At 34.1% G+C, this 12493-nt stretch overlaps 1 protein-coding gene across 4 annotated transcripts in view; it reads left to right on the forward strand.

Annotated features, from left to right (window-relative positions):
- Positions 1-6070: 6070 nt before the first annotated feature.
- The window catches only part of LOC131156144 (sodium/proton antiporter 1), a 59015-nt gene continuing 52592 nt past the window's right edge, over positions 6071-12493 (forward strand). For 2 of the 4 annotated variants that reach the window (XR_009136918.1, XR_009136919.1), the window contains exons 1-5: positions 6118-6684; positions 7569-7745; positions 7899-8027; positions 8278-8454; positions 9377-9483. Coding sequence is in view for 2 of the 4 variants with exons in the window: in XM_058109595.1 (XP_057965578.1) it covers positions 6448-6684; positions 7569-7745; positions 7899-8027; positions 8278-8454; positions 9377-9483 (827 nt within the window). In the remaining 2 variants the exon portion in view is untranslated. Of the gene's footprint in view, positions 6685-7568; positions 7746-7898; positions 8028-8277; positions 8455-9376; positions 9484-12493 lie in introns of all 4 variants that reach the window. The other 2 variants (XM_058109595.1, XM_058109594.1) reach the window with 2 other exon arrangements.

Here is a 12493-nt window from a genome sequence, read left to right on the forward strand (position 1 = left end):
AGTATAAGCAATTATTCCTAATCTTTAGAACAACTATACTGAATATAAACTAATTCATTTCTCACAAGCAGTTAGTATAGTTATCCCTTTTTGACCACATTAATTTGTATAATCAATAATAGTTTATGATACTAGATACTTACTATCCGTTAAAGAGATTTGATTGTTTAACACAATATGAATGGTAAGCTGTGGTGCTGCACTTGCATATGCATATGGGCATAAGCAAAGTAAGATCATGAGAACATCTAATTTATATAATCATGAAAGAGAGATGCTCCCCCTCAATTATGCCCTTATCATCGTCTTATGTCCTTTTTCTTTTCTTTTTTTAAATCATTCTTCACCAGTTTAGCCGAGTGTTCTAAAATTTTCAATGATTTATATTTGGATATACCTGCTTTGGCTTAGAGGACCAAAAAGTCATAAACAATTCTTCTTCAGGGTCATAAGCCTATATAGTTTCTTTTCTTATGGATCTCAACGCACAAGTTTCCTAGTCATTTGCATTTTCAAATAGATTGAAAACTATTACAAATAACTTAGCCATTTGACATATTAAAAAAAAAAAACTTCTAATAGATTTGATTTGAGGTTTAAGAGCTTGTGTATGAGATTGAACAAATATTCTAAACAATTAAATTATTATTAAGTTCAGAAGAATATTCATTATGAGTGGACAATATTCAAAATATTTCATGGAAACGAACATATCCAACTACTTAAGCAAAGATCAATTTGGGAGAATATTAATTTTTTAATGCTGCTCTTTGGGTATTTCTGATTATCCCACCATTGGATGGTATCCCACAAGTATGATCTCAATTTTAAGTAAAGGAACGAGCCAAGGATAGACGAATCTTTACCGGATGTGATCATGGTATGGTAAAGATTTCTTGTGGAGGAAATGACTTAATTATAAATCAAAATTAGGGAATTTTACATTTTAAGCACAATTAAAAATGTTTTGATAAACAATTTGATTCTCTTTGAGAATGCCCCCGATTTGATTATAATAGGATGTCTTTTAATAAGCACTTGATAGATATGAAATTTATGATTATTAGTTTTTGTGGCTAGAGTGATGACTGATTTAGGCATTTAAGGCTCCAAGGATGAGTTTAGGATTGGATGATCCTTATTATATGCTTTATTTTCTACGACTCAGTCTTATGCAATGGACATGATCTGCTTAGCTTAAGATTTTAATTTTTAAGCATGGGTTAAGCAATAAGAATTATTCGCTAAACAACGATGCTTTAATCCATTTGGAAGTGGATTTATTCTTCAATATTATGATTTATGTTACTCATTGCAAAGATATAAGGTTGTTGATATTTTAGTTAGTTAAGCCTTCAACCTTTTACTTTGAATAAATCGAAGTTAGCATGCTTTAACCAATATTTTATATCTTACCCGATCATTATGATATATATATATATATATATATATATATATTCATTAAGTTTAGATTGGATAAATTACTTATAAGAAATCATATTGGCTTGCTTTTCCAAGATTCTTAGTTATTAAAATTTTATATAGTAAGTGCATATACTAATTTTTGACTTTTTAGAGTCTAACAATTTCTAAGCTTTTAGTTATAACCTACCCTATAACTAGTCCTAAGAACAAAGAAAAAATTAAATGATTATGTAATTCCAATTGGAAAATTTCTTGATTACCCATGTCATTTTCTTATCTTTGTCTCATACACCTCTAAATGGACACTTATATCGGGTATGTCCTTTCATTTTACAAAATAAGCAAGTTTTGTATATTCGTGGGAAAGTATGCTTATTTCTTTTCTTCTTGCTTAATGAGACATAGCTATGAAATTTTTGAGATACATCCGAACCCTTTTTGGAAATATAATTTCTTTTAACTTTTAAGGGTTTATTTGAACTATCTTCACTTGTAACCTTGGAAATTGTTTCAGGATGTTCATCAATTTTTCTATCTAAATAGGTGATCTTCAGAATCTTCATGATTTTCTTCTTTTCTAGAATAACATAATAATCTTTTAATTCCTCTAATTGTTTAGCTATCTTTTCATTTTCATTTTTCAAACACAGTTTCTTCTTAGATATCCTAACTAGAAGCTTATGCATTTTAACTAAGGCTTTTTCTAGATCTTCATATGAAGACATGCTTTGCTGTCATTATACAATTCAACACGTGATTCAATGTAAAATTTATTACAGTAAACATCACATGAATCATTGCACGCATTATTAACGAAATTATCAACAGATGATTCCACACATGATTCATTACAAGAATTGTCATAATATCTATCATTTGAATTACTGCATGCATCAATAGCAATATTGTTACAAGGGACACTGCATGAATCTTTATTAGAATCATCAATAAATGATTTAACACATGATTCATTACATAATATAACGCAGTATTCATCACATGATTTTTCATAAGATTTATCGCAAGATTTATCACAAAAATCATCACATGAATCAATAAATGAATCATTATATGAAATAGGCTGAGATACATATACCTCCTCCTCGACTAACTCATTTTGTTTACAATTTGCCACCTCTTGATCATTTGAACTTGACATTTCCGGAGTGGTGGTTTCTTTCTCCTAGGTTTCTCCATACTTCCTATCAAGTTCTTCCCAAATATCTCTTGCACATGTACATGCCATAAATTTATGAAAAATATTAGAATCTAAAGCACGATAAAGCATATCCATGGCATTTGAATTTGCATATATTAAACTAGTATCATTTTCATTTGTAGGCACACAAATTCCTTTATCTATTACCTGTCAGGCCTTCCAATCCATTGATTTTATAAAAAACACTCATTTTTAGTTTCCAAACCGAAAAATTTTCACCATAAAATATTGGAGGACTAAGACAAGATCGTCCCTCATTGAATGGGGTTACACCGATTTAAGTCATCGTGATCTTTTACAAAAATGTTTTTAAGTCTAGTGCAACGAGGCTCTGATACCAATTGTTAATTTAGGTGTAATCCCAAGAAGGGGGTGAACTGGGTATTTAAAAATATTTTGATATTTCAATCCCTAATTGAAAACCCAAGCATACAAGCACAAACTTGAATATATACCGATTTTAGTATTATACAACTTAATTAATTTAATCAGTGGATATCTCAATTAATTCAGTATTACCCACTTATTCTCACGTATTTTAGATATTCATATATACCAATATTTAAAGCATGCACAATAGGTATAATATGAATATAATTACAAAAATATAAAGAGGGATAGAGAGAGCGCAGACACCAAATTTTTAACGAGGTTTGGCCAAACCCAGCCTACATCCTTTGTCTTGGGCAAAATACCCAAGGATTCCACTAATCTGCTCCTTAAACCCGGATGGAGCTTCCTGTTACAAACTGCTGCTTACAAGAGGTGTATCTTCCTCCTACTCCGCTGCGTACAAAAGGCACAACTTCTTCCTCCCCGATTTACAATCCGAACCGTTAACACAATAGATTGATAAAATTCCTGAACATTCAGATGCTTCTAAACAAACTAATGAGTACAATAAAATTTCTAAAACACATTCATAGGATATAACTTGAAGCTCAATGAATATATGTGATAATTTCAATAATAATCAAATATATGATCTTTGTATATAAAAATATGTATGATGAGTTTTCTCAAAAATCTACACCCAATGCAAATATCTCCAAAAATTTATTTTTCAAATAATATGTGTTAGAGATCTAAGGTTTTCTCAAATAACTTTTGGCACGAATAAAAGAATTTTAAATCTTTGAATAAAAATAATATCAAGAATGCTTCAAAGATTTTAAAGTCCTAGAATGAACTTTTCCCACAAGATTTTTCAAACAAAAATATGAAATTTAAGGTTCTCGCTCTCTCAATAAAATGCTTATTTACATTGTTTGGTCGGCTAGCTGGTTAACTAACCCCTTTGTAAAAATTAGTTTTTGCCTTCTTTTAACTTCAAAACCATTTTAAAACATTTGAATAAGTGAGGAATTTTATGAAAAAGATTTTTTGTGTTACTTGGAGGTCTTATGGTCAATCTAAGGTCATATTTGAGCTCTCAATTATATCTTATGAAATATGTAAATACAAGTGGGACTAAACATACATTACAACTAAAAATCTGAGGTATCTTCATCCTTTTGCTCTTTTAATTTCATGGAATATGTTAGGTCGTATGCGCTTCAAGTTTCTCATGGCTTCCATAGCATTCGTATCATCCGTGCGTGCTAAATAATGATCCTGCTAAAAAGGTTCAATGCACAGATGAGATAATTGTGTTTTGTCATTATCAAAATAAGATCGGACTCAAAAAATCAACACATAGCTATTATGTTATATCAGTGCAACCACACTATAGCAAGAGTGTTGGTCATTGGATAGTCGATTGAGCCTAGAGGAGTGTAGAGAACCCCCCTAGCAGTTCGGACTAGGCTAGGTAGGCCAATCATAGTTACATGCGCGTGTAGTTTGACTTAACTTGGTAGGCTAGCCAATGCTAAGTCTTGCATTCGGGCCACACAATCCAATCATGTGGGGTTATTACATGATGTTAAATGGTTATCCATTAAAGGAAATTCTCTTACCTATATATTTATATGATAATTTACGTACATAGAGAAATTTATTACGACAGAGCATGCTTTGAGAAAAATATGTATTTTCTAAATATATAGGTGTGAGTATAAATTTACATGATTTCTTAGTTAAAGTTGATAAATTGATAGATATGTGTATTACACTAAAACTCATGTTGTCACATACTAATAATAATCTATTTTGTTTTACTGAGAAGTGTCTCACTTCAATAACTTTAATATTTTAGGAAATACACGAAGCTGAGCTTAGCGAGTTTCGAGAGAGATGATGCTTAGATATTGTAGTTCAGGGTAAGTATTTGTGGGATAGGGTTATGCTTTGTGTATCTAGGGTTGTATTATGGATCTTTGGGGGAATATGTATGTACTTATGGTGCTTTTAGAACTTTGGTATTGTATTTGGGGATTATGTATATTATGTTTCCGTTGTTTGATTTATAGTCTAGATTATGAATAGGGTACCGGATATCTCACTTGGGGGACGAGTGAGTTTTATTATGGTATGAGAGTATATTTATAAAGTGAAAAATTTATGGGTCGTCACAGTAAACATGCATCCTTTAAATGCAACATTAAACCTGCCACTATTTCATCTCTCTCTCTCTCTCTCTAGTTTGGCTAATTACTATCTTAATTTATGTATTTAGTAGGTGGAAGCCTAGAAAATGATGAAATAAAGCCTCTAGGCATCAATTTTACAATGATCTCATCAATAAGGTTATTCGTCAAGATTATCTCTCTCTCTCTCTAACACACACACAAACACACACACACAATTCCTTTTTATGCAATTTAATGTGTATATTCATGTGTGCATGTACATGTTGGTATGGTCCAATGTCACTTTCTTTTACTGGGACATTCCTCAAGGCCTAGAAGATAAGCACAATGAATTTTTAAATCGTGACATTGTGTGAGTCTATTTTTATGTAGTGTATTCTATACTTCTCTTAATTAAACACTCTAGAGCATGCTAAGATAATTAAGATCACATGGCATGCATGTATGCGTGTTTGAGTGTATTGTTTTATTAGAGGCCCACACAGACATAATAGAGGATAATAGAGAATATTAGTATCATACCCTTTTCTCATCTTTCACAAGATCAAATAATTTTCAACATACAAAATTTTTATCTCACTTGTCAAAACTTTTGACATCCTTATTAGATGTTTCAAACTGAAATCTTGAAAGAGGTGGGATGGGAGATGAGTTACCTCTCGTTGTATAGTTCAAATTGCTTTCAGTTGACCAAGAGCGAAAAAATAAAATGATTCAACAAAAAATTTCCATTTACTATAATAAAAATTTTATTTATTTTGTGAAGCATTAGTCGATTTTTTTTTTTTTTAAAGAAAAAGGAATATTTTAAATATCAACCAAATCCAAAATAAAAAAGTTCAGGGCCTTTGTGCTGTTCCAATTCAAGAATGCTCTTATTATAGCATTTCCAGGTAGAAAACAAGCTAGCCTATGTAAATGTCAAAAAACTAGGGTGCTTTTTGCGATTTGCCAAAACAAAAGCTACAGTGTCCTCGGGCAACGCTAACGACCAAATGCCTACCAGATACAGAGTTTCAGAGACATCGAGCCAAGCAAAGTAGCTCAGCCAATACAACAATGGCAGGGAAGAACAGGAAGTACAGGGAAATTAGATATGGCTAATCCAGCAACGACCAAAATACCCAATCCCAATCGATCTTCCTCTTTGCTTCATCGAAGTTGCCGCAACCCAGCTGTAGCTGTAGCTGTAGCTGTAGCTGTAGTCCACTGACTTCCCACATAGTTAGCTTTAACTCCTCCCTGTTCATCTTCTTCAAAACCCTAGCTCCAATGGCTTCGTTCTCTGTTGGGACCCACTGGAATCCGTATCAGCCCTTAAAGAAGCGAGTACCCCTTTCATCATCTCCCGCTCTTCATCTCCGGCCTAGCTTGGGCTCGACTCTGTGGAGAATCCGAGGCTCGTCATGGCGTGGCAATGGCGTGCTGGTTCGCGCAGAAGAGAGGTCCAGAGACTCTGCTTCTTCAACCCGGCAGCAAGTCCAGCCCAACTCTGAGAGGCAGCTCCAGGTGGTTCTTGCTCTTTTCTTTTTAACTAGGACTTAAATCTCATTCGTTACCCATTGGTTTGCTTCTTTAATATAGCTGCATGTGTCATGCTTTTGGCAAATTATCAATGAATTTGAGTTGGAACTTGGAGGGTGCATTTGTTTGCTCGTTATTGGGACCCAATTGCAGTTTCCACTGATTGATTACTTTACGAACTGATTGATTTGGTTTGGAAATTTGAACCCCATAGATGCTGAAATAAATTCCAGTCTGAAAGAAAAATTTTGAAAATTCGATGCAATTGGAATCATTCCAAGTCGGTTCTAATTCTGCACAACAAACACTTGATGAAGTGAGTTGGGAGAGGCTTGAAGTATATATGCTTGGAATTTGTAATGATTTTGGAACTTCCGAATTCAATTTTATTTCCTTTAGTCTATGCACTATTGAATCCCAGGTTTCTGAGTGTCAGTGGACATGGATTTAGTATAATGGTTATTACTATTATTCTTGGGGAATATAATTTCCATGGCCTAATCAAAGGGGGCATTGTCTAGTGCAATGGCGAAATTCCCAGTCTGCCAAGTGCAAGTGTGCTGGTTCATGGCAGCAGCCATTTCATGCAAAAAAAGCTGGAGGTTTGGCCTGTATCCAGATCATTCCTTCCAGGAAACTGTGGGCCATATCTGGTTAATGGCCTTGTGAAATCATTTTTTTTTAACAGAACAAGAGCTGGTCTATGCTGAGATCTAAGAAGGTCATCTGCTTTCCTGGATTGCCAATTAACTACTGCAGTCATCTGACAAAATTGTCCAAGTGCTTCTGAAAGGCCTTAATGACATGAGAAATATTCACTTCAGTGACACATGATTTTTTTTGTGAGTGACCCTTTGGCATATTATCAGGAGTTGACACCTACATCTGGAGCATGTGATCCTCTATGTTCTGTTGATGAAACAAGCTCACTGGATTTTGAAGCCAGTTACAAGCCAAAGACCGATTTGCTGAAAGCTCTTGCAATTTTAGCAGCATCGATGACTGGGGCAGTGGCAATTAATCAATCTTGGGTTGCTGCCAATCAGGTTCATTTTTTTTCTTGTTGCTTTTTTATTTTTTTACACAGTATTGCTCTGATGATTTGCACGGATTAAAGCAGAAAAATTGCACACACATTAGCGAATGTTTATGCTAAGTAAAAAAGCCTTCAATATATTTGATTAAATCTCATAATACAGGATGCTGCCATGGCACTGTTATTTGGAATTGGATATGCAGGCATTATTTTTGAAGAATCTCTAGCCTTCAATAAAAGTGGTGTAGGATTGTTAATGGCAGTGAGCTTATGGGTTGTACGAAGAATTGGGGTATGGTTCACTAATCACTATTTCTGCTTGAAATTGCTGAAGATTTCTGCTTTGGTGTAATTTGTATGTTCTTGTCTATTATTAATTACTAGCTCATTAAGAAATGCCTTGCATATTCAAGCACATTACTGGCTAGTGGCTACTTTTTCCCTCTTGTGCAATACTGTGATTCAAATACCTCTCCATTGTTCTATATGTTCAAATGCAGCTTTTTTGAACATTAATATTTGGGCTTTGACTTCTAGCATAGGCTCCTTCAACCGAAATAGCTGTTTCAGAGCTTACACGTGCATCTGCTGAAGTCGGTGAAATTGTATTTTTCTTGCTTGGTGCAATGACCATGGTAGAGATAGTTGATGCCCATCAAGGATTTAAGCTGGTCACTGACAATATAACAACTCGTAAACCACGCACTCTCCTATGGGTGGTGAGTTCTCTACTTCTGTGATCAAGCCTCCACATGTCCTTTTTGTTGGAACATTTTTATTCTCAATTTTTTTGTTAGTGTATCATTGATGATTTCCACCATGACCTTTTTTTGATGAAATTCAATATCACATTCTGCTTTAGTTCATCTAAGGCAGATCTTGTTTTCATGATTGTTGGTGTTGTACTATTAAATTCTGTTGAATATTGTTCCATCCCCAGTAGCATCGTGGATCTTGAGACTCTGCTTTTTTCTGCTTGTGATTCAGTATTTATTCATTTATGTTATATTCGAATGGAAGCATGCATGCTGCAGCATCAACAGATGTTAGGGAACATGCTATAGGGATAGAATAAATGGATAACAAGTAAAGTTTCTTGAGACAAGTAAGCAAAATATATGCTGAAAACAAATTTTTTGTGGAAAAGATCAACATAAAGTTCTGTTGGTTGAATCTAGCCTGAAGTCCTGTTTCATATGTACATCAATCTAAGGGACCTTGGATAGTTTGAAAAGGTTAGCTTGCATGGTTGGTTTTAGAGATTCCTACACGAACATTTTTCTTCTAGAACAACAACAACAATAACAACAAAACCAAGTCTTAAGTCCCACTAGGTGGGGTTGGCTACATGAATCCTTTTCCATCAATTTATGTGATCATGGACAATTTCGTTCGACAATTCAGGGCTAAAAATGCGGAAAAATTGTCTTTTGGTTGAAATAAACAAGGTGATATTATTAATCTCTATAATTTCAATATTTTGTGCATGACAGCATCAATTGTTCATAAGAATCATAATAGATGGGACTTCTAGCACCCCTCACAATCAATTTGAGATATGAAGATTTACTAGCAGCTTTATTGTTGATACATTTCTGCAATAGTTTGCTGTGTTTGACCAGTTGCTGTTGAAATTTGCAGGTTGGGTTTGTGACTTTTTTCCTTAGTTCAGTACTTGACAACCTGACATCTACCATAATCATGGTTTCATTGCTACAGAAACTAGTACCTCCATCAGAATACCGCAAGTATGTGCTAACAATTAACTTCTCAAAGGCTGTGTGGTATTAGTACTTATCTTGGCTCAATAGAAATATTAGTCTTTGTAATATGTGGTGTGTTTCATATCCATTAGAACCTTGAGAAAATCAGGTCGGGTGTTGAGATTGGTTTCAATTGTATCCAAAAGCAATAGTCTAGGAATGATCAAAATTTTTGGAATAATTTTTTGTACTTCAATTTTGGGTCAAACCTCGATCACAATTCAAAACACACGAGATGGAGCGGAATCAATGGCGGAAGCTGTAATTTTAAGTTGTAAGGGGCTTCAAACTTCAAATTTATCCAAAATCTAAAATAAAACTATTTTACAAAAGTTTAGAACTATGTTACAAAAGAATAGTTGAGAAGTAGATAAGGGAAAAAGAATGATACATCTATCAAAGTTTGGATTTATAAAAAATGTTACGAATTAAGTTTCACCATCACTATTAGAAAGAATAGAGAACCCTAATGCTTGTTAATATAAGAGCATTATTGTTGCTTAAATTTGGACCTCTTGTTGTATGTTGGTTGCCAAAGTGCTCTTATAACAAACGAAGTCTTAAAATTATGAAAATAAACTTTTTTACAAATATTTGATTCTGTATTCATTAAAAAGAATGGGTACAATTTTTGTGTATTTTTACTTTGATCTCTTTGAAAGTGGATCTACCAATTTGATGGCTCAAGTAGCATGTTCCTAAACAAGGTAATAGTGGATCTTTTGTATGATCGATCTGACAAGGTGGACTCGATTGATCTTTGATCTCTTTGACAAGATCTACCTATTTGAGGACTTGAGGAGCGTGTTTTCAAATGAGACAATAATGGATCTTTTGCATGATCAACCTAACGATTTGCGTAAGGTGGATTTGTTTGATCGTTGATCTTTTTGATAAGATCATCTGATTCAAGGGCTCAAGGAGTGTGTTCCCGAACGTGGTGGTGGTAAATCTTCCAAATTATCAATTTGATGATCTGTGGAAGATGGATTTGTTTCTAATCTTCGTGGGTAGGAGCTTGGTCATGAGAGATGATTGTTTGAGCATAGAACTTATCGTGCAAGAACAATAAGAAGGAATTTGATGTTCTAGCTTTATTTGATGCAATTGTTGAAGAACAGAGGCTAGGTTGTGATGTAGCCTTCTCTTCAAATTTTTTTGTTGTCTGTTTTTCTCAAGAAAGGCCATAAGAACTATTTATAAGAGAAATTAGGGTTAAGTGAAACCCTATAGGTTTTCTTGTCTTGACATGTATCCATATATATAAGACTTATGGGGTGAGCTAGTTTAAGCCCAAAGTCTAACTTTCTTAATGAAGCCCAATATTTTATCTATTCGACTTATTGAAATAATTAGTCAAATAAATTTATTTTATTTTGACTAATTAAATTAATTTTAGGCATTGACATTTTTTTTAATGCCTACAAATGCCCCCATTCCAAGACTAGGTTGTGTACAGGCTTACCATGTAGGTCTTGGAGTTTTTTCTTTTAATGGACTCATGTATTTTTCTATTTCTCTTTAAAGGCACTATAATAAGTATGAACAACTTGCCCTAGGTCGCATAAGCTTGACCCATTTTGTGAGGTTAGGGTTTTTATTTTTATTTTTTTGATGCACAACTATGAATACCCCTTCATATGTAGCCAAACTTCTTTTTTCAAAGTAGTGCCTCCTTTTTTTTTTTTTTTAAACTAAAAGAGGGCGGCACCTCTATTTATTTATTAATAAACCCTCACTTTTGGCAGATGAATACCGTGGTTACAAGATAAGTAAAAGGGAGATTACAGAAAAATAAAATAAACCCTCCTAGAAACAACACCAACAACCAACTAAACCAGGACAAAAAAACTAAACAAAGCTAACAAATAAGATAGAAACACAAAAACAACCATAAAAAAAATCAAAATTTACCAAACAAAACTCGAAAGTTGAACTAACGACGAACGGAAGTGAGACCCCACCTATCCATCCGAAGAATACCTTTTAGATAACGTGGTAGAATGTGTTGTTCTTCGTAGATTATATTGTTTCCCATTTCTCCTTCTTTAGCAAGAAAATCAGCCGCACTATTGCCTTTCCTATATTGATGTGCCACCATGACATTCACTCCTTCTAGCTCGACCACGAGCTCCTCCCAAAAATCCCAAAGATACCACAAAGTACATCTACCTTTCCGTAGTCAATCAACTACAATTCGCGAGTTACTTTCAATAATCACATTAAAATAATGCAATCGTTTGCACAAACGAATTCCTTCCCCGATTGCTTTTAATTCTAAACTATTATTCGTACCATTGCCAAAATATCTTGAGAAACTCACTTTTGCCATGCCATGGCAATCCCGAATAATTCCTCCACCTCCTGAACTACCCGGATTGCCCCTACAGCTCCCATCACAATTAATTTTTATCCACCCTGCTGGAGGTTTAACTCACGAAATAATTTTTTCAAGCCTGTCGCAGACTCCCTGATGCTTAATTTGAAACTCGTTCAAAATCATAATGTCGAACTTCTTCAATTTTTGAAAAGAATTGGTACTCTTAGCTATAAAACTAATCTAGAATCGAACACTTCTCTACATCTGATCTGTACTTTGATAAATTCCTTCCATTCTTGCTTTACATCTTTGATTCCAGAGGCACCACGTAATCAAACACAGAATCAGCCCGATTAAAATACCTTTAATAGACGATTTTCGAGCATAGTGGAACCAATTTGCCATTCTGTTTTTTCAGGGAAGGGATCGTTGGAAAGGAATCTCGAACACCACACTAGCCCGACGCCAAACCTCTAAAGCCACCTCTCCTAAAGAAAGAATATGATCAATATTTTCCTGACTTCTCTGTACGCAACAATCACAAGCCGAAGCCATCGATATTCTTTTGGCTTGAATTCTATCATCTACAGCCAAGCATCTAAACCAGACTCTCCATAAACACATTGAGATTCTTCTGGGCAATAAAGAATGCCAAAACTAGCCATTCCACACAAA

This window comes from Malania oleifera, chromosome 5, assembly GCF_029873635.1.
Source record: "Malania oleifera isolate guangnan ecotype guangnan chromosome 5, ASM2987363v1, whole genome shotgun sequence".
Taxonomy (NCBI): domain Eukaryota; kingdom Viridiplantae; phylum Streptophyta; class Magnoliopsida; order Santalales; family Ximeniaceae; genus Malania; species Malania oleifera.